Source organism: Solanum lycopersicum, chromosome 2 (assembly GCF_036512215.1).
Source record: "Solanum lycopersicum chromosome 2, SLM_r2.1".
NCBI classification, from domain to species: domain Eukaryota; kingdom Viridiplantae; phylum Streptophyta; class Magnoliopsida; order Solanales; family Solanaceae; genus Solanum; species Solanum lycopersicum.
Genome location: NC_090801.1, coordinates 68,725,716 through 68,749,293, shown reverse-complemented (window position 1 = coordinate 68,749,293; position 23,578 = coordinate 68,725,716). Strand labels below are relative to the sequence as shown.

General features: G+C 29.6%; 3 protein-coding genes and 1 non-coding gene across 4 annotated transcripts; 1 reads left to right on the top strand and 3 right to left on the bottom strand.

Annotated features, from left to right (window-relative positions):
- Positions 1–5,556: 5,556 nt before the first annotated feature.
- LOC101266471 (mitogen-activated protein kinase kinase kinase 20-like) lies at positions 5,557–6,967 on the bottom strand. The gene has a single exon (XM_004231975.5). It carries the CDS (start codon positions 6,769–6,771, stop codon positions 5,689–5,691), a length of 1,083 nt encoding a protein of 360 aa, XP_004232023.1. The 5' UTR covers positions 6,772–6,967; the 3' UTR covers positions 5,557–5,688.
- Positions 6,968–13,922: 6,955 nt separating this feature from the next.
- On the bottom strand, positions 13,923–14,649 carry LOC101266778 (protein RALF-like 34). Its single transcript, XM_004231976.5, has one exon. It carries the CDS (start codon positions 14,529–14,531, stop codon positions 14,178–14,180), a length of 354 nt encoding a protein of 117 aa, XP_004232024.1. The 5' UTR covers positions 14,532–14,649; the 3' UTR covers positions 13,923–14,177.
- A 1,691-nt stretch (positions 14,650–16,340) lies between these two features.
- Positions 16,341–17,861, bottom strand: LOC101250861 (transcription factor HEC1). Its single transcript, XM_004233580.5, has one exon. The coding sequence runs from the start codon at positions 17,583–17,585 to the stop codon at positions 16,917–16,919; it is 669 nt and encodes a 222-aa protein (XP_004233628.1). The 5' UTR covers positions 17,586–17,861; the 3' UTR covers positions 16,341–16,916.
- A 2,804-nt stretch (positions 17,862–20,665) lies between these two features.
- TRNAR-UCU (transfer RNA arginine (anticodon UCU)) lies at positions 20,666–20,738 on the top strand. The gene has a single exon. It is a non-coding gene; the product is annotated as a tRNA-Arg (tRNA).
- The last annotated feature ends 2,840 nt before the right edge of the window (positions 20,739–23,578 follow it).

Below are 23,578 nucleotides of genomic sequence, written 5' to 3'. Positions count from 1 at the left end.
ATTGAAAATGTGAAGTCTTTGACCTTTCAAAAATATATAATTGAAATGTACATTTATTTTGTTAATTATAATTACATCTTATTTATTTATTTAATATCATATTGAATAATCAATAGTAGTGTAAATTAAGCAAATAATGTATTAGTATTGACATTGCTTAATGTTATAGTATCTTGTTATTACATAAATCTATTTTATATTAAAAAGTTATAGTAATTTTTTTTATTTTTATGATACAAATGAAACATGTTCAAGATTTTTAATCTAAAAAAAGGCCTAAAATATCTTCTCCATATTGAATTCTTAAGTAAAGTACTATTTATTCATGAAAATATAGGTAAACTACTATTTTACCCATATCAAATATGAGCGGGTTGAATGAGTATCCATTTTATGTTTACTCATTTTCAACCTGCTCATTTGCCACAACTATCGCTTCCCAATCGAAATTCATAATTATATATTAAAAATTATGAGTAATTTTTGTTCAAATAACGTATTTTTAATTTAAAAATTATTAAATATATAAAATTCAAAACTCAATTATTAGCACTTGAAATAATCGTTATAAAATTCAAAACTTATTATAAAATTAAATTTTTTATTTCGACTTGAAAAAACAATTGGAAATGAAGAATTTGGTAGGGGATGCAATTGAAACTTGAGAGACGATATATTCGCAGCCGTGGTTCATGTGAAAATAATTAGTAAACCACGCTCCCCACATGGGGATCCAAATTATAGTATCTTTATAAATCCTGTTATTTATTATTATTAAGTGGAAAATGCCAGCTGATTAGGAGCATGTTCATGTATCGAGGACTACTTATAACTCATTTCCCATTGTTAGTACAATGATATGAAATTTATATTAAAAACATAAACGGATTAATTAATTGCTAACTACTTTATTTTGATTATTTAATTAACTTACACTACTAATCTATATAATGAACTCAAAAAAGAAAATGTGAGAAAGAATGTGCTTTGCGGCGCGCCGGCAGGAATAGCTGATTTTGCGCAAAGCCGGTGAATACTGTATGATTCTCATTACTTTTTTTTTTTTATCCATTCAAATCGCTTGATTTTGTTCATTTCTTTTGGATTAAGCAATCTTAATATTGCATTTGTTTAGGCGGGTGATTTAAAGATAAGTTATTCAAGTATTAAATGTTTTTTGATAATTATTAATTGAATACCGTGAGTTATGGGATATCATATTTGATATGTAGTTAGGAGGTAAATTAGTAAAATTGATAACAATATAAATAGCATAAACATATGACACAGAGACATTGTCCTTAATGGTGGAACCTTGTTATCATTAACTAAGGTCTCATTGTTAGGAGCAGACCCACATAGATTACAGGTGGTTCACTCGAATTTCCTCATTAAAAAGTTACACGTATATTTTTTGCCTTTATCAGTTTAAGATCCTATTATTTTTTATTTTCATATCTCCTGAACGACAAATCGTAAGTCCACCACTACTCATTGTTATAACCTATAGACAACCTACTTGTAAATACATTATGAATTTCAAGCAATATACAAAAAGAATATAACTCTGTTTTCATGATGAGATAATATTAGATAAGAGTAATAAATTAGAATTAGTGAGTGGAGCGTAACAAGAATACAACTCTGTTTTCCTCGAATTTTGCATGATTACATAATATTTGATCCTTATTCTATCAATCAGCCTACCAAATGGGTGTTTAATAGAACGTCGCATGTTATCGCTCGCAGTTTTAGTGTAGAAATTACCTATTCATGTTTGACATTTTAACAAGGTGGCTCTTGCAAAGGACATGCTTTTAATGTTTTTTATCGCTTGCATACTCTGACACTAAAAATTTTGTTATGTACTTAAACTTAAAGAGTATTCTTTATCACAGGTTACAAATTAAAGTTTTCATTTGTTTCTAAACTTATTGAAGTTTTCTAATTTTATCCTTATTCCTTGGAGAATGCATAATAATTTCTCTATTTCAATTTATCAAAATAATGACACATTTCTATATTAACAATTCAACTATAAAATATTTTTTTTATTCTTAGTGAAATGATTTACGGTAACATAAATTTATATCAATTGTTTTTTATCATAAATTTGGAAAATCTTCATCTAAACTCTGTATCAAATCAAACTATCTGAGACGGAGGGAGTAATTAGTTTAAGAAAAAAGTGTGGTTGTCACATGCTAGTTGCAACTTTCGTTATTTGGGGTCCGATGATGAAAGGATGACAAAACAATTTCCAAATAAGAACTGTTGGAAAGGAGACTGTATGAAATACCAAAGCCGCCCACAGGAAAATAGACTGTTTTTTATAGTATTTTGTTGATAGCATCCCTTCCCAAGCAAGATATATAAATCACACCTTTTTGAGACAATTGGTATCGTATATGAGGGAAGTAGTAGTCATATTGGGAAGAAGGAGTGTTTTGTGGCACAGTTAAAGGAGCATGAACCTATACTGCTGGCTTCCCTATTATGGTCCAATCATATTCACATATCCATTAAATCCATTCCTTTTCTATTCACCTTACTTTGACTTTCTCATTTTTAATGCATTCAATACTACATTCTCACTTGCAACTTGTGCTCTACACCTTCTTTTTTTAAATAAATAAATTAAAAGTAAGGTCAAACCAGTAGAAATTTATGATTGATATTTGAAGTTTAGATCTCGTTAAAGTGTTATAAATAAAAATATGTAGATAATTAGCTTCAAAGTTTTGCATGTGTACCAAGGAGGAATATTTTTTGCTAATCAATTTAATAGAAAATTTTAAAAATTAGAAACAGTATGAATGTAAAAGAGGTAAACACTAGTAGTCTTTTGGTGAAAAGATATTATCATAACTAATTAGCATCACTCAAAAGTTTTTTTTTTTTTTTGTTTTGCCTTCAGATATTTGTATTCAAATTTTACTATGATACTAATGATGATCAACATACATATTTTAATATATTGACACATTAGCTCTGTTTTACTGTAGAGAAGTTATTTCAGATAAATCCTATTGGCTCAAGTAAATATTAGATAAAATTATTGTCTTTATATCTCTGAACTAATTTATTTTTATAGTTTCTCATTCTATTCATTGAATTATAGCTACATAAATAACATTGAAGACAGGTTGATTATATAATTTTTTATTGTCATTTGTTATATGGTGTGTTAAGCTAGTTAATTAGTCCATGACGCTCCTTCCTACCACAACTGAGATATGAGGTAGGATAAAGGAGGATCTTTATCCTTTGCTGAATGTGTTAGGGATATCTACTTACCTTTTAAATGGGAATTTGAGAGTAAAGATTTAGACTAGGCCCAATTCTTTCTATTCCTTGAATGATAAACGAAATAATGTTTGAAAAGTGAAAAAAGAAGTGGGGATGAAATGCAAAGAAAAATTTATTTATGTAATATTGAGGGGCGAAAAAACGTCATTTAAATTTGAAAATACATACTTTTTTTTGTCTTAATTTATGTGACACTTTTTATTTTATTTTTATAAATAAATTAAACTATATAATTTTAACCTCATTATATATAAATAAACATGAGAAAATTGCAACTTATTGTTCTTACATATTTTAATATTAAGATATTAAGTAAATCGAATTAAATTTAATATTTAAAATTACTCAAATGAACTATAAAAAATGCCATTTATTGAAACTGAGTGAGTAGCATGTAGTCTCTCTGTTGTGCAAACGCAGATGAGATTAATTTGACATGCATATGTATGAAATAAAATATAAATTATAAATTAACCCTATACAATTATGAGGAATAAAAATCGATATTCATTCAACAATTAATATGATGTCCAAATAATCGTGTAATGATTACGGCTGCAGTTGACCAAGCAAAATGGTACTACTTCTAATTGAAACCAATCATTGTTGAAAAGTTTCAAAATCGAAGTACTCCATTGACTTATCTAAAAAAAAAATCATACTGAACAACTCCCCAACCCACCAGAGTCTTATAAAGTTAGGAAATTTAAAGGTATATAATAATAATAATAATAATAATAGTCAAATGATAGCAATGTTCATACTTGTATTTCATTCAACATTTGACTAAATTTGGTGCCTCATTCACATATGATATATTGGTGAGAGGGGGTAGCTAGTATAGATAAATATGAGGAGTAAACTACATGGAAAGTGCTTAGAAAGTCTTCAAGTTTGGTTTCATTTTCCCTACCAACTAACAACAAAATTGTGCTTCAACTTTCCAAGTAGCTAATTGATGTGACTGCATGCGTTCATACTCGGAACAAATAATCATCTCAAGTAAAACACGTGCTAACAAGTAGCTACATACTTGTTATCTAAAATACATTATAATATTTAATATTTAGTAGTTATAGAAATCTAAAACTTTAAACATTTTATAATATTTGTGTGGCTATAAAAAATATTTCATTAAGAAGTAAATGAAAAATATTAAATTAATTATTTCTATTATAAAATATAAACTCATAATGATATAATATAAAGAGAAGAAGGCAAGAAGAAATGTAGATAGAACTTTTCTTCTTATCCAAGTGTATATATCAAATGGTGAGAGATATTTCTATTTATAGTGTTGAGATATCACTCCCAAAGATCACCACATTAATAGATATATAGTTATCTCTTAAGGTTTTATCACCTCGAAAGCTTATCACCTTAGAAATCCAATTAATTGTTGGATAACTCTAATGAATCATCCACATAAAACAATTGACTGAAACGTGTATATTCTTATATTTCACGCACTGATGTAATTACTGAAAAAATAATGTGTCTTGTTTATTGAACTGTGATTTTTTACCAAATATTTAATTAGAAGAATTTAATTTTGTATTTTCTAAAATATTTGAAAAATAATTGCGTAGGCTATCCTACTTGCAAGAAACTTTTTTTAATGGGTGAGGGGATATTTACTAGAGAACTTACGTTGATAATTGGCATTCAAGTTCAATGGATAAGCATATGAATGGTTATCTTAATCAACTCTCATGATAAACCTAAAAAGTTGGTCAAATCCCATGTTTGATAAAGATGAGAACAAGTAAATAGTGTAAAAAAAAAAATTAGGATTCATGCACATATATGATTCCTTGTATTTGATTCAGTTTTGACTAAAAATCGCATGCCCTCTCTCACACATTACATGCTATATAAAATTGGAAAACACTTGTTGGAGGGGCCTCAATACGACACATTGACATACTAAAATCCAATACCAAACTAATAGGAAGGTGCATGGAAACAGTGCCAGCCACGGAAACTTCACAATTCCGCGCAGCCGCTAACTTCCCAAATCGCAACAAAAACGTGCCACAATAACCGAATTCGCGTCAAATAGGACCCCATTTTGGAATAGTATTTCCTGCCAAAGATTTATCCGACACAAACATTCTCACTTAACTGAACAGAATTAGAATTTGTTTTACTCGGTAATCAATTAAGAAATAGCTTAAATTCATCAAAACAACAATATTGATTTTGTTGTAGGAGGTAATAACAAATTAAGAAACTAAAAAAGTACTGTTCTTTAACCATATAATTTGTTAGTCATATAGAAATTCATAGTATGTATTCTGTACAAAAAAATTGAACAAATTGGCTAGCAAAAATATTCAGAGAACTCTGTGACTAATTTTTTTTACTACAAAATTGACATCACCTAACACTGACCCAGCCATCAGCTGTAGACCATTCAGATTCAGGTTTACGTTCACACACTAATTCTCGAATTCTCTCTGTCGGCGATGTAGACCATGACCCGTCGTTCCAGTTCATCAATTCTTGAAACGCCGGCGAGGGCAGTGATGTAATTGAACATGTTACTGAGGATTCAGCAGAGTTGTTAGATACCCAATCTGGGAAATCAAATGGGCATCTTGGAGATGTTGAAGGGCTGCCACTGTTGCATCTTTCGTAATTTAATAAAACAGTGTCATCTTCATCAGCAACAAAGGGATGTTCTAGAAGCATCTCAGCTGTCCATCTCTTTTTCGGGTCCTTCATCAAGCATTTTTCAAGAAAATCTTTTCCTTCTTCCGATAAATTTTGAGGAATTTCAGGTAATTGGTCACCCAATCCAATTGTCATCAACAATTTACTTATATCTAAACATCTCCACACTGGATTACCAGTTGCCATTTCCGCCACCACACAGCCAAGTGCCCAGATATCAGCCGGAGTATTCTGTTCGCCTCCGATCACCATTTCCGGTGACATGTACAGTGGAGTACCCCTCAATTCACATCTCAATTTATCATCTCTCTTTGATTCCGCTCTCTTTGCCAATCCGAAATCAGCAATTTTTACTTGACCATTTTCGCCTAAAAGAATGTTTGGAAGCTTTATGTCGCAGTGAACAAAACCATTCTTGTGGATATAATGAATCCCTCTGAGTAACCCCTTTGTGTACTCCCTGACTTCAAGCTCCGGCAACCTCTGATCACCGGAATTCTTTAATTTATCCGACAAAGCACCCCCACAAGCATACTCCAACAAGACATTGTATAGCTTTTCGCCATTTTCATAACTGTAGCTGTCACCAACGCAATTGATTATTTGTGGGCACCCCTTAAGTTCATCCAAGATTATCTTCTCGTTCATCAAAGTAGCTGAGCAGGAAGCGGAACAAGACTTAACCACCATTGATGGAGAAAACAGAGTACTCTGGTTTCTCGGAATCACAAAACTAACTTTGCCAAAGCTTCCATGGCCAACTGTTTCACCTCTAACCCAATCCATTTTTGTGTTTAATTAACTGAAGTTTGGTAATTTAAGGTTTCTTTCTGTCTGTTGAGAGAAAAAGAAGAGAAGTGGCAATGAGCTCTGTTTCAAGCAGCTGACTTCTATATATAGAAGTTTGGGGGTTTCTAATTTTATTTTAAGTTTTAATTTTCAAAGTTCATATTTAAGGCTATATTAAATGAATTAATGTTCATTAAAGTAGTGACGAACACATGTGCGTATTAGTTTTTTTTTAATAGTCAAATTGTCAAAAGAAAATAATTTAATACGTAAATTAATATAAAAAGTGTGCACGTGATTTTGCAAAAGATATTTCAACCTAACATAAGTATTTAACACATTTTATTATCAAAGAACCGTCCACTCAATCAAGCCTTGATATTTTCTTTAGTAAACAAATTACATTTAAAACTAAAAATCTGATAATTTCAAAAGAAATTTGGGGTTAGTTCAAAATAGTATGTTGGTAATTACCTATCTAATATGGTTGATCTATCAATTTTGCAAAGTTACTAGTGAGTAGTGGTACTCCCTTTGTTTAATTTCAATTACACATATAAATCTAGGTAAAAAAATAATATATATATATATATATATATATATATATATATATGAAATTGCATAAAATTATATAAATTATAATAATTAATTATTTCTAAAAATATATATAAAAAATACTTTTCAAAAAAAATTATTTAATAATCGACACTCAAAATTTCGAGGATAAAGTATAAATTGAGATGGACAATTAGTTGATGCAAGAATTTGATAACACGTGATTGTGAGGTGCATTGAAATTTTTGTCTCCTTTATACGTGTTTGTTTGAGAAATGGGGGGGTTACTCTACTTGTAATTATTTAATTCATATCAGTAATCATGACCCATATTAAGAACATTCAGCATCACATTTTTAACATCACAATCAAACAGTTTCATTAGTTAGACTAATCCATCATTAGAAGTGTTTAAAGTTGTTAGATTTAACCTTGATATAAGAAGATTAGCTCCTACTAATCCAGTTAAAAAGGTTTCTAACTGTTTGGATTATTAAAAAGGTAAGTTTAAACTTTCAGAGGCCTCATTTTTAATAATAACAGGTTATACGCTATTATTTTTAATAAATATTGAATCCTTTTTTTTGAAAAAGTTAACTTTCATGAAAAATAAAAAAAATATTAGTAGAAATTTGACATATTTAAATTATTATATCTAATGAAAAATAATTTAAAATAGAAATGGTTATATATCACTTGAAAACTAGAAGAAATCAATTATATAAAAATTATTAATAATTCAAGTTTAAAGTCTCATTTAATTTTTGCTTTAAAACACTAATATGCTTGATCCGCTCCTACAAATGTAAAAGAAAGAAATTATTAAGTTTATAAATTATTAAATTTGGAATTTAGATTGATGAAATGTGTAGTCAATATCCAACATACTTCCCCCAACCTACTAATTCCCAACCGACAATTCATATGATGTTATTATTATTGCAAATATAAGGTAACCGACTGCTTTATATTCATTGCATAATCATTTTCTAATCACTTGTTTAGTATTGGATAATGATGCATTTGATCCAAATTATAGAGAAGGGTTTCATGGTTTTACCATCCTAAACGTGTTTAATATTCCTAAATAATTCTTTTGAAAAAAATAAATGCATGTTATCATTCAAGGTATGTCACGGATGGAGTCACTAATTAATACTTGTATAATTTGTGAATGCATAGTGATAGAGGTTGAAGATTTTGTTCACATTTGATAGATCACGTTTGGTCAAAAAAAAAATTTCACATGATTTCCAAAGTGGACTGTACAGTAGCATAACTTGTGAATGGAAAATAGTTTGCTTGTGTTCAATAATATAGAACTTAGTTCTAAAATGTATTTCATATACTCTTTCACTTGCTATTTATATCTGAAATAGATTTTCATTTTTATTCGTCATTTTTAACTTGAAAAAAGATAATAATCTATTTATGTTTTACCCTCAAATATTTAATATTCATTTGTTAAAACATCATTTAACAGGAGATAGCTTGATAAAATATCTATATCATAATTATTTTTTATAATAGATGTATGCATATTGCCTAATTAAACAAACGAAAAATGGGACATGCTGTCCTCGATGAAAAAGAAAGGGAAAGAACCCATTTTGTTACTGAGTGTGAAAATGTTTTTTTGTGAAACACACGTTATCTCATCCATGTTTCATGCGGAATTACTACCACATGGGAATCTAAGGTGATTAACAAATTATTTATCTAATAACGTTTAAAAGTTAATCATACTAATCAAAAAATTGATAGAAATATAATTATAGAAATTCGATTATAATAAGTTATTTCGTACTACTTGAAACAAAATTTATAAGGGTATTTACCTGGCCCGCTGAAGCCTAAAGCAAGTAAATCACTTACTTTAGGCCCAGGCCCCAAATTCATTATATATTTGGAGTATTTTATAGTTATATAATTAAAATGTATTGTGAAAAATATAATTTTTGCTTATGAAAAATGTTGATTTCGTGGTTGTATATAACCTAAATAAAAGAAATAATTAAGAGGTTTGCGTGCATCGACAAAAGCAGCTGATTTTGCGTAAGGCTTCTCGTCATTGTCGGTTTGCAAATGGTGTTGAAGACACACGGGAGGAAAAAAGGCTCATTTTGATGGCTTACCAAAAATGAGTGAAACCAGTTATACATTCGCTCCGATCCACTCACATGTTTAATTTTTTTTATCGAATTTTTCAGAGATTATTATCATTAATATAATTATTGTGTTGGGATAAAAAAAAAATAGCCTTTAAACGATCCAGGAAATTCTTTAGACATGCCTTTTAAGTCTTTTATAGTCTTTGACGAAAATTTCTCTCGTTCATCAACCATAAGTAATAGGTATTTTATTATATATTCACTCCAATTCTCTCACATGTTCAATTTCTTTTAATCAGTTTTCAAAGATTTTTATCATTAATACATTCACTATGTTGGGATGAAACAAGACTTGTTAGCCTTTAAACGATCCAAGAATTCTTTAGACATGTTTTTAAGTCTTTTACAGTCTTTAAAAAATAAAATTCTCTAGTTATCAATCATAAGTAACAGGTATTTTGTTATAAGACTGTGCAGTGACTAGGACATCTCGGACCATCCAAGTCCAATCCAGGTTCATGTCCCACCCGGTCCATAATGGCTAGGAGGGGGGATACGACAGGTCGTTGGGCTGGGCCCAATATACCAGACCGGTCCAGATCCGATACAGTCACATGAATCCGGCTCAGACTTAAATTTATTTTAGCTTTAATGACTTTGTAGGAAAATTAAAATTAACTTTAATGACTTCGTGGATACAAAATAAATATAGTGACTTTAGTAAATAATTAGCCATAAATGAGTGACTTATATGTAATTCACTCAAAATTATAGCTATTATCTCATGCGAATGATCTTTTAAATATTACTCCTTTTGTTCGGAATTGTTTGTCATGTTTCACTTTTCGAAAGTTAATTTGATTAATTCTCCAAGTTAAATTAGATCACATTAATTCAATATTTTAAACAAAAAAATTAAACATTCTAAAAATATATGAAAAGTACTATAAATTGAAATTTTTTATATATTAATGTGATGAAAAAATACATCTTAAAATGTAGTCAAAATTTTTATAATTTTAACTCTAAAAATAAAAACCATGACAAATAATTCCGGACGAAGAGAATGCAAGTATGTGGGAACAGGCGAGTTTTTTATTCCATGGTTAAATAGGTACCATTTTATTTTTTGAAATTTAGTTTATTAGTTTAAAAAAGTTTGATGAAAAAATATTTGAATTAGTTGAGTGATATTTTGAATTATAAAATAAAGTTTGAGTCACTTTCTAAAAAAAGAGAAATGGCCATCTCATATATTATACCTATATCTTGCTTTCTCTATTTAGAATCTAGACCAAACCAAAAATTGAGTCATTCCTACTTCAAGTATCCATTATACATCCAATATTCATTTTCTGTTTAGGCTATATTAAATAAGAAGAAAAATTAAAACATGGGTGATGGGACATCAGTTTTATCGATCAGCAGAAAGAAATAGTATTAGGATAGAGACAAACTAATTAGCCAAAATTATTCTAATTTTAAATTGTGAGGGTGCTTTAATTTATGCATCCAAATCCGAGTGAAAAGAGTAGAGTTCATGCATGTATCTTGAATTATATTTTGATTGAACATTAACTAAATTTTATCCTTCCGTAGCTCACATATCACATGTTTAATTAATTAAACTTACGACACCAATCTTTAGTTCCACAATTTCCCCCAGGGGTGGAGCCATCTCGAACCCATTTCAACGGAATTTTTTTTTATATACCATGTACAAATTAATAAGGATTCAGGATGTGTTTGATATAGTAAAAAATATTACTCCCTCTGTCCCATTTTATGTGGCACTATTTTCTTTTTAGTCGGTTTAAAAAAGAATGTCATATTTAAGTATTTAAAGGTATAATTAATTTTTTATTCTTGTTGATCCCACTTAATTTTGAAAATAGTACTTTAATACATTTATGAGGAGAGAAAAACATGAGTTACTTTTTTGAAGGGTGATTTAATAAATATATCAAAGACTTCATTATTTTTTTAAACTTCGTACCCAGACAAATATTGCCACATAAAATGGTATGAAAGGAATATTAGATTTAAGCACGTGGCTGCTGATATCCATAAAAAAAAAAAAGACCAAATTATTAGTGGTTTGATTTGATGTTATGTTATATATCTTGGTGCGAATGCATTGACCAAAAAAGGGTCAAGTTCTCCCTCTTAGCGGTCCCATGTTAGCTATGTTTGATTGTACTCTCTTGATAAAATCAAATCCTTCATAAAAATACTTATAGATATATTTCTAAGAAAAGTTGATTTTATCTGTAGATTAGATTCTCTACAAATCCACAGGTCAATAAGTATGCAAATAAAAGATCAATTTTGAGTCATTGCACTGACTAGTAGCCCTTTTCTTTTCAATATATAAATGTTGAAGAGTTTAAAAGACAATCTGGAAGGGTCAATTTCAACGGGCACTGTTTTGCTTAAAAGATCTAGAGAGTCATACCATAAGTAATTTAACAATTGTGTACCTCTATCTCTTATAATTATTTTATTTTTAATTACTTAATAAATTTGTATTTTGGTCAAGTACCTTATCAACACCCCCTCATATTTCTTGGTCATCATTTTTATATATATTTTTAATTTTTCTTCTAGAAATTAAACAACTTGATTATCTTTCAATGTGAAACTGAAGAGTTTGACCCATTAATCACAATAATAATTTTGTTTCTCACCACAGAACTTGACGCGAAGTTACCAAAACGAGGCTTCAAAGTGTCTTTTTCATATTGGGCCTAGATTTCAGCTCTTCTTGGGCCAGCGTCTTTCCTCCCGCTTTGTTACTGAAATTACTACCTCATTTATTAGTGGAAGTTTTCATATTTTTAATTAATTATATTATTATTTTGTAAAATGGACAAGTAATTTCGCTAATATATTTTTATTATTTAATAATAGAGAAAATTGTATGAAATAGTAAATTATTATTTTAAATTAAACGATATTGTCATAGTTTATTTTTATTGTAATTCGCAACGAACATTCTCCTTTTTTTTTTCCATCTGATTCGATATACAATTAGCTATTTTATACATTTCGGTTAAAAATATATTTGTGTTAATATAAAACGAACGAAAAAGTGTATATACAGATACATATATTTCATCCTATAACTTATGAATATACAAATACTAATCTTATTATACAAATTTTGATGTATGAATGAATTTATACAAAACTAAACAATTTGTATGAAATTGGATGTTTGTAGCAAATTTTACAAATCAAAAGTTATGTAACAAACATAAAATTTACTATGAAACGCAAACATGCAAAATAATATAAACAAATAATATGAGACTTATGAAAGTACTTCATTACCATTTACCAACTACTAAGGGGGCGTTTGGTAGGATGTATCAAAAGAAATAATCCATGTATTAGATGTGGTATAATTTAATATGTATTTGGTAGGAATGTGAGCCTATGTGTAACTAATCCATGGATTAGTTAATACATCCTACATGGTATTATGTGATGTATTGCTAATTCCTTCCATTTGGAGGTATTAGCTCTAATACCATGGACTATTATAGGTAAAGACAAAAATACCCCTCAAATCCTTTTAATATTTAATTTATTTTTTTGATTTTATATTTTATATTTTATATTTATACTAATAAAGTTATTTAAATAAATTAGCTTACAACTTTTATTATTTAGATATAATTTTTTGTTTCTAAAATATGAATTACTTAATCTATTTATTATTAATATAAAATATTATATTTCGACTAATATGTTAATGTTGATGTATGAATTTAAGAACAATTCATAAGTAAAATATTGTCTCTTAATGAAAGTTCATTAAACATTACACAAGTAGTCTAAAACAAGAGTGTGTGTGTATATATATACACACACACATCTCGAGTATAAAAATATTTTAATTTATTTTTCTATATTTATTTTATATTTTTATTTTATCTTACGATAAAGAGTTTTTTAAAATTTATTGATACAAAACAAAGTTTAATAAATTTTCTCTATAATCATTATAGTTGTGTGACCTTTTGAGTTATTAACTCTAATTTATTAAGATGACAATTATTTACTCTCAAATAATTTAAGTGAGAAAATAGTGAACATGACAATAAAAATTTTATTCTCCTAACTAGTTAAAAATGTTATAAAAAAATAATATTCTCCGTTAATTATCTAATTTGACTCAATTACATGAAATACAAAATCTCATAATAACTCTAGGGTATAATTGTAAAGTTTTTTTTTAAAAAAAAAACATTTAAATCACACACAAAATTAGATAAGAAACAATGAACCAAACACTTGATAAAAATAATCCCTGCATTACTAATCCCTGTATTGCTAATTCATTGCATTGTTAATTCCTGTATGAAACGACCCCTAAGTGTATTATAACTTGTAGCTGGTACTTAAGTACGTATGACTTTTTTGCAGAAGTAAAAAATTACTTTATTATTATTACTTACTATAATAGAAGCAAAATCGTTGCTAAATAAAATCAAACATATATGAATAGAAAGAGAAAATTAGAGTGAGTGTATAGGAAAACACATACACAATTGAAACTAATTTTACCTAAACAAAGACATAAGAATTCCACCAAATATCAGTCCATACGTAGTAGATCTACCAGAACAAAGCTAGCTAGCTCCCAATTCGCAAGCCATATCACAGAAATGACAAATAAGGTACTATAATGCATAGATGATAAAATAATAAATAGAAAATCATATTAATTGTTCATCTACGGCAACGAGTGATAGCAGAGCAACCTCTAGTGTAAGGATGAGCTGGACCTGTAGCATGATAACAATGGTGCGTGTAATACGATCTGCCAGACCGTGGTGGGCAGGGGATTCTGTTAGCTGACAATGCTCCGTACGAAATGTAGTACTTGAATTTGTTCCACAATAGAGATCTTCCATTTCCATCCAACTGGATCTCATCATCACCCGACATTCCCATTGGCAACTCAAAATCTTCACTCACCACTTGTTCTAAACCAAATCTATCAACTTCTGCTTCAACAACAACTGCATTTTTGCCAATCGTGAATAAGAAGATGATAAGGAAGAGAAGTATTGGAGACTCCATGACTGAGGTTTGTATGCAAAAAAAAATTGGAAATATGTGTGTTTGTGTAATTGGAATACAGATTGCTAGTGTTTGTAGGGGTCCATCAATTAAGGCTGCATTGTCTTGGTAATAGTGCAACCCGTTGTCCATTAATTCTTGCTGCTACATTTGCGGTTAGGTTATCTAACTTTCATCGCCCTTGATAAATGTTGTGGGCTCACACATTTTATTGAACGCTTTCTACCTCCTTAATTTTTGTGTTTGTACTACAAACTACACCATCTAATTAACACTTAAAAGTAATTATATAACCTTGAATCAAACCTGAGTTTGTGGTATAGTAATAAAACTATTTTATTCTTAATTTAAGAAATTGAGTTTGAGCTTTGAATATGAAATTTTATTTTATTGAAAGCGACACTTCTCAAATGGGTTTTGGATATCGAGTAAAAAATCAAAATGTGACCCCAAGAACAAATATCTTTTATTTGTCTCACTGGTTACCCCGGAGATGTTATTCTGACAAGAGGAATTTAGGCATACTAAGGGGGTTGTTTGGTTGAAATTCAAGTTATGATGAGATTTTTATGATGGAGTTAGTTAAGATGGGATAAATTATGATGAGACTAATTTTATTGGGTGTTTGATTTGTTGTATTTAAAATAATAAATTTTAAGAACAGTTTATCTGTTTATAAAAATATCATTCATGAATACAAATTTCGAAATAAATTATTCCAAAATTATTATACCACCCAAAAAAAGCAATAACTTATTCTGCTACTAATTATTAATCCCGAATACAAATTAAGTCATATTATAATTTAATGTTGTCATTCACACCAACCGATTCCTAATTACTTAATCAAACAAACAACTAAAGAAGCTAGAGACTAACAAGAAAAAATTTACTTTTTCCAAGTGCCTTATTCGCGCTACATAAACATTTTTATTGCATCTTTGCAACAAAATTTAAATACCCACGTGAATATAAGATTTTATCGTGACTATAATATTGTGACTGCATAATAGAAGCTACAACCACCAACACTGATCCCTACCACATATTAATTGTTGTCGATCATCGCCACCAATATAATTATTACCAACACCGCTAGTTTCTTTCGCAAAACCACCATTGCTATCCACTTTCACCGCACAACCACCACATCAACCTCTACTACTTAATTAAACAAACAACTAAAGGATTTATAAAAGAGAATAATACGAAGAATTAGCGACAGACAATTTCATAGTCAAACAATAAAATCTCATTTAGCTAACGGAAAATAGTCAATAAGAAATTTCAATAACCAATAAATTGATAATTAATGTCATATTTTCTAATAGTAAGACTGTCCATGAAAAATAACAAATTTGATAGAAGAAAAAAGTTTGTTGTATACGTGCACAAAAAGAAAATGTCGTTGGAGATATGTGAGACAGCACCCCAAGTTGTTGCAAACAGGTGGGTCTGAAAAGCGAAATGCCTCGTTGGTATAAAGATCTCATTAGTTGTTCTTCTCGATTTACTTCTTTTTGGAAAGGAGCAGACATTTGTATGTGTAATTTCACGTGCAACTTGTTAACCAATTCTTCTAATTTATAATAACTAGCTAATTATAGTGGGTCGAATGTCTGATTGAAAATAAAAAAACACTCAGAATATTAATTAGATACCAAGCCAATTGCATTTCTATCACAAAAAATTTAGCGCATCTTTAGTCTTGTCAATCAAAGATGATTCTTATGTATTATCTTAATACTGTCAACAATATTCTTTCTAACAATCGTACGTTGATATTTTTCTTATTGCTATAACAAGATGTTTGATTAGCAAATTATTTTTAAATAGAAGAAAAAGTTACATTTATGACGGTAGGAAAATGAAAGAAAGTCTTATCACACAAAGTCTAGTAACACGTTGAGAAAATATCAATCAATCTACTCAACTGTGTAAGAACCCACACCTTTTAAATAAAAAATGTCCAACTCTGCTCACTATTTGCCTTGCTTCTAGCGCAAGACTGGAATTGTAAACACAAGGCAAACCTAGTCCCTTATGATATTGGAACGATACAGAAAAAATTAGCATAGTTCTCGCACAAAGTTAACATTGCACAAATTGAGAAACCTAAGACTAGCCTTTGGGATTGAAGAATGAGGCTGGAAAATACACACCATTTAACCAAATCTTTACAAAAAGTAGTCATTACTCATTAGCATGGTAATGATCAGGACGCTGCGTAGAAACTGTGAAATTAGGTCTTAGGCCTAACTCACACCCCAAAAGCTAGCTCAAAGGGAGGAGGATTGTCCAACCCTTATAAGAAGTCTATCCATCTCATTAACCACTGATGTGAGACTTTTGTCATTCTTTAACAAATGTTATTTTCATTTTATTTTAACTAAGCATTTGTGCACCAGAGTTCATGGATTGATGAGGCTGGCATGCCCTAATAGAGCTTGAATTATAATTCATTGGCCCCCCTGGTGATGACATTGCTGTTGAAAATCCAGAAATCATCGGCCTATTATTAACCGCGGCTTGCTCTAGTGATTGAAGTTGCTTCTTTAAAAACTTAACATAATGGACAGCCTCATCTAACATTGAAGCAGTATCCATTTTAGTTCCTCCAGGGACTAGTCTTTGCAAAATCCTTATCCTTTCGCTTATTCGTTCCCTCCGATGCCTGGCTGCCACACTCTGTGGATCCTTCGATATCTTAACATTTTTCCTCTTGGGAGGTTTAACTGATTCTGGATCAATGTGAATTGGTTGCATCATCGCGATACGAAAAATCATCTCCCTCATAGCCTCCATAGAATTCCTCCTCTGCAAACATGAGTAATCATTTCCATTACCATGAGTCGATGCTATAATTTCATCGATCGATGAGAGTATTGGCATCGCGGCTGGCTCTTCAATTGGATTGCCCATGAATGAGAAATTAGATGGAGGAGAATTCATTAAGTAATTGGAGTTATGGAGTGGTGATTGTAAAGGTATCATTTCAATATTGCTATTGGAGAATCCAAGTTCTAGTGAGTGAGCAATATTTTGTAAATCCATGATTTGTTTTTGTAAGGTAAAAATAAAAAAACAAGAGGATATATAGAAATATTAGAATGAAAGATGGGCTAAAAGGGATACCACACTATGAGAAGTGTTCCTTTTGAGCACAGCATGGAATTGTCAGTGCTATATGTGCATATATATGACAAGTTGTGACCTACTCCTATGTTTTTATATTCTAAATAATACGCAATGATACAGACCACTCTGTTTATTTTTTTAATTTATTTTTCGTTAAGAGTAGTAGTTCACAAGGTAATTTCACAAATTACAAAAGCCTGACTCATAGTGTGAAGATGAAATAAAAGGAGAATGCTTATGAGTAAAGGTGCATGAACCAAAAAGGAGTAGCCATGACTAAAGAGTTAAAAGAGAGGTATGGTCCTGGGAATGAAAAACTAGATAGAAAAATTAAGTTGAAAAAACTCAAAATGATAACCCCACAACACATGACATCTGTCAGAAGGATAACAAGTCTGGTTTCAGAAGTGGGGTAGTCAAGAAAGATGAACTTACCTGTAAAGTATGCCATCTTCCATTTCTACATTCAGCTACAGGCATCATGGATGTGGAGATCCGGTTTCGTACCTCTTTACAAAAACTTATTTATACATATAAAAGATCTCAAAAAGGTTGTTAGTTTTTTTTTCTATAGGACGAATTAGTATTTTCGTACTTTAGATTATTTATTTCTATAAAAGAAGTTAGTATTAAACATTAATTATACATATAATGATTAAAATGTAATATGAATTTGATGAGGACGAGTTTAGAGTCATAAATTTCAAATACTACCTTGGTCTGAAAGAATAATGGGCATCCTGTTACACAAGTGTTTTAGTTGAATATAATGATAGCTTCTATAGCACGCATCTCGATCTCGATTTAGTAAGTTTTTGAGAAGTTGGACCGACCCTCTGCTCCACTCAATCACGACAGTATTAAAAAAAGATATTTAGGACTTCAAATTTAAGGGGCCTTATTTTTAATAATAATAGATTATAAATTATTAGTTTTTTAATAAATATTAAATATTATTTGTAGAAAAAGTGAACTTTTTATGAAAATGAACGGATTATTAGAAGAAATTTGACATATTCAAAGCATTATATGTCATGACAAATAATTTAAAATAACAATGATTATATTATCAATAGAAAACTAAAAAAAATTAATTGTATAAAAGTTATTAATAATTCAAGTTTAAGACTCCATTTAATTTTTACTTTATGCCACTAATATATGTGAACAGCTTCTGCTCTCAAGTTGAGAAAACGACCTGTTTTGGACCAAACATGGAAATTTAACTGCCAGGTAAAACAGACAGTCTGACTATATTTTAACATCATGAAAATGTTTAAGTCCAAACTCCGCTTACAAGTTACGGCTTTTCTGAAATATTCTGCTTCATCAGAACACAACACGAAGCAATGATTTTATACTACTCGAAAACTTGCGTATATGCTTATACAGAATTGCATTAGTTTACCAATGATTAAATACAAATTACTAAACCAATTCTTTTAATGAAAATGTCATTCAACTTTGCCAAATATGTTCAAAAGTTAATATACAATCATTCGAATAGATAAGTCACTAATTATAATAACTTGGATCTCACCAAATAAAATGCTCACAGGAATGAATGCAGGGAAGATAATCAGAAATCAGAATGGGGCCTACGCACTTCGTTTTGGATTCAGCAATACCTCATAAGGTAAATTATATAACCTCGATAATTATATCGTAAAAATCTTTAATAAGAATGTATAATATAATTTCACAATATGAAAATAACGTATTTAATGTAATCTCACACGTAGTAGAGTCTGGAAATTATCAACAAATTAACACAAAGCAACCCGATTAATTATCCTCGTAACCTGATCAATTTGGAATTGGAAAAAGTCCCAACTCCATATTTGTTGTTGATTTTAGTATTTTATTGTTTGTTTTGTTAAGTACTCCCATCAAATTAGCCAATGAGCGCTATACCCTACTAATCTTATATTATGTCATAGGAAAAAAAATGTCTATATATTCCAAATAATTGTACTGGGTAGGACGTATCCTCTATAAGATTTAAATATTTCTCATCAGCAATGTTAGATAATATATACAATAGTAATAAGTAACATAAATAAAGTATTTTTCTGCAAGTGGTTCCAAAAGATAACTTACTTTTTTTTTCCCATTTATTTATTTATTTTTCCCCTCCCAAAAGAAAACTTCTAAAATATGTACCATCTAGATGAAATGAAGAGTCCACAGCTGGTTTCAATATAGCTAATGACAATTATGCTTTGATACTAAATAAATTGAGATCGACTATATATACGATAATAGCTCTAGAATAATAAAGGAAGGATGTTATATGCATGTATCTGATTATTAATCCAGAAGATTCGAAGGGTGCTACGACAATATATATATATATATATATATATATATATATATATATATATATATATATATAATATGAAATTTGATATTTGTTGGATGGCACTGTGTGATGATTGATGATATTTATATTATTATAAAGGAGGAGTATGGAGAGCGTCATGATCCCTTTAAACCGACAGTGGAGGAGTCACCTTCACAAAAAATTGAAGGAAAAACAAGTCAGCTTTTACAAATTATTATTCACTTTCACTTTGATTTAAGGTCACTTAGTTTTACTAATAAGAGGTTAATTTGTTCTGGGAACCTCTTATTAGTAAAATAATTTCCATGGGGTATTCATTTTTTATGGGGTTAATGTATAATAGGTAGCCGGTAGGGTATTAGACCTCTAAGAGTTGATAGTAATTGATGACATATGGATAGGACTAAATATAAGATGTGAAATTTTGGAGTTTGGAATATCTAAATATTTAAATTACCAAAAGTAACACTGATTGATTTGGTATTAGAATAATTAGGGTATACAGTTTTAGAAGTATGCAAATTATTATAACTTATATTTGAGGAGAAATATTAAATGGCTCTTCTCAAATCAAGGATTTCCCAAAGACTTCTCAAAACCGGTTGTGTAGTTTGGTTATTTAAATTCAAACCCAGCCATAAAACATCAATCAGCGCCCATGGCCTAATGGATAAGGCGCTTGACTTCTAATCAAGCGATTGTGGGTTCGAGTCCCACTGGGCGTGTCACTTTTTCTTTTGTCCATCCTTGCCTATTCTATGTTTATTGGGCCCAGCACTAAACAATTGGGCTGAAAGCAAGGGTCTGTTGTTTGAGCTCTTTTGGGCCTATTCTATGTTTATTGGGCCCAGCACCAAACAATTGGGCTGAAAGCAAGGCTCTGTTGTTTGAGCTCTTTTGGGCCTATTCTATGTTTATTGGGCCCAGCACCAAACAATTGGGCTGAAAGCAAGGCTCTGTAGTTTGAGCTCTATTGGGCTTATTCTATGTTTATTGGGCCCAGCACCAAACAATTGGGCTGAAAGCAAGGCTCTGTAGTTTGAGCTCTATTGGGCTTATTCTATGTTTGTTGGGCCCAGTACTAAGCAATTGGGCTGGAAGCAACGCTCTGTTGTTTGGGCTCTATTAATATTGTCTAAAAGGACTAATTAGATTGCTGAAACAGATTCAAACTTAATGCCTATGTGAATGAGGAAACTACAACTCCATGGAGAATGCTACAGGCCGTGGAGGAACTTAGGGATATTGTAAATGAAAAAAAACTAGTGTTACTGTGACCTGTTCCAAATCAACTAATAATTAGAAATTTTTCGCTAAATATAACTCTCGTTTTCTTTAATTCACATCTAAAAACAACAGAAATATTTTTCAGAAATTATCTTTTATTTTTGGTTTGAGACTAAAAAATGCTCTTTAGAAAAATAAATTTTAACCCTCGCAATTAATTTAGGACCCAATCCTCACACCTGATCTAGGACAAGAGACCACAATGACTATTCTAAAATCTGACCTGAGATATGAGCAGACTTTCAACCCTAAAATATTTTTTCAAAATCATACTTTTAAAATTTTTTTATGGTTGCAGGGGTAGGGTGGGGTAAGGCTAAAGTAAGAATTGAAATTTAAGTTGATTGGAAAACATTTAAGTCAATCAAATATGAAAAAATGACAAATTTATTTATGCGACAGAAGTGGCAATACAAATGTTGTGTAAACAATTTAAATCATGTATGTGTTGTATAAATTAGGTTGAAAAATTCTTGCAAACAGAAAAGTTGAATAAATAATCAATAAAAATCATGATAGAAGTTGAAATACACAAGAGAGAATATAAACCGACAGAAGTATACCGTTCATCGAATGTATACTGTTCTTTTTGCATTGTCTATTCTGTGGAAATGATGTTTCTTTTATTAATTTAAAGAAAAATTGAGGACAGAGAATGAAAAATGAGAAAGAAATTACAAAGTAAAGAATTAAACTCTAAAATAGTCAACCAATTGAACCATTAAAACTTATGCACGTGCTTAATCAAGTTTTAGGCATTAGTTCACAGTGCACACTCATGTGTGTAAGTTATTTTTTATGGAGTAATATAAATAGATATTTAGTGTTTTTTTAAGTGTATGATCTATGCAATATTGGACTGGCTATTTAGCTTACCTTCTTCCCAATTTCTTTTTAACCTCATCAAATCGTTTCAAGGTATAAATTAAAAAAAAGCAAAACAAATTAATTGTCATCTCCAAAGCGATTAGTAAATAGGAACTTTAGATTCAGAATATATTAATTAGTAAAAAATGGTTGCATTAGATATATACCACCACAAAGTAGATTAACATTTAACATTGTACACACTATTTCTTTTTTTCTATTTGTGAGTATTATATTGGACATTTTATTATTGTATATATCACCTCATATTTAAATATTCCAAATAGCTATATATAAAATCTTATTTTTGAATTATCTTTTTCTTCGTTTAATATTAAAGATGATCAAGATACCCACTTCGTTTTATGATTTTGAATTGATAAAATGGGCCGGGCCCAATTTACCCTTTGTTTATTGGAAAAAAGAAGAAGACAATCCAAACTAATCAAGAGGAGATCACCCCACTGATTATATTCTAATGAAAATAAAAGTAACATCACACATAATGATGTTTTTGTTTCTACAGTTGAATGAATATTAAAAAAAAAATACTACCTAAAACTTGCAATGATTAACTTTTGATTCTCATGTCAAAGGTATAGCATTAATAAACGAGCAAGTAATTTTTTTAAAAAAAGAATTCAACTAGTCATATTTTTATTAGTTAATTTTAAGCACCTAATTTTTTCAAATTTAAATAAAACAATCTAACACGTCCATTAATGGCTACCATTTCGGTACCTGCCTTGTCATTTTTCCACGGATTAAATAGAGAAATCTATTATTCCTTATAAGTTTTATAAATATTTAATTTTTTCATTTTTGCGTATCACATTAATGTATCATATACATCACAGTAGTGTATATCGCCATCAAATTAGTGTATCATGTATAAAATGTATTCGCGCATCATATTAGTGTATCATGTATAAAATGTACCTCGCGCATCAAATTAATGTATCTCGCTGATCATATTAGTGTATCATGCATAAAATGTATCTCGCACATCAGATTAGTGTATCTTGTATAAAATGTATCTCTTGCATCAAATTTGTGTATCTCGCACATCAAATTAATATATCTCGCGTATTAAATTAATATATCAACGCTTATATTATTATATCCATTTTTATGAATTTTTTGTAATTATTAACTTTTAGCACTACTATATCTACGGTCAATTCATGGGACTGACTCCTTTTTCTATTCTGAAAATGTTGTTCTTGCTGATTTTGATTTTTGTTCAACTAACATGTTTGTTCTTATTTTTTAATGATTTAGAAAGAAAAAAAAGAGTTAAAACTTACCATTCAAAATAAGTTTTACATAGAGTTAAATTTTTTTTTAATTTTTTAAATTAATTAAAAAATAACGAAAATTAATACATAATTAAATTAGAATGAATGGCGCA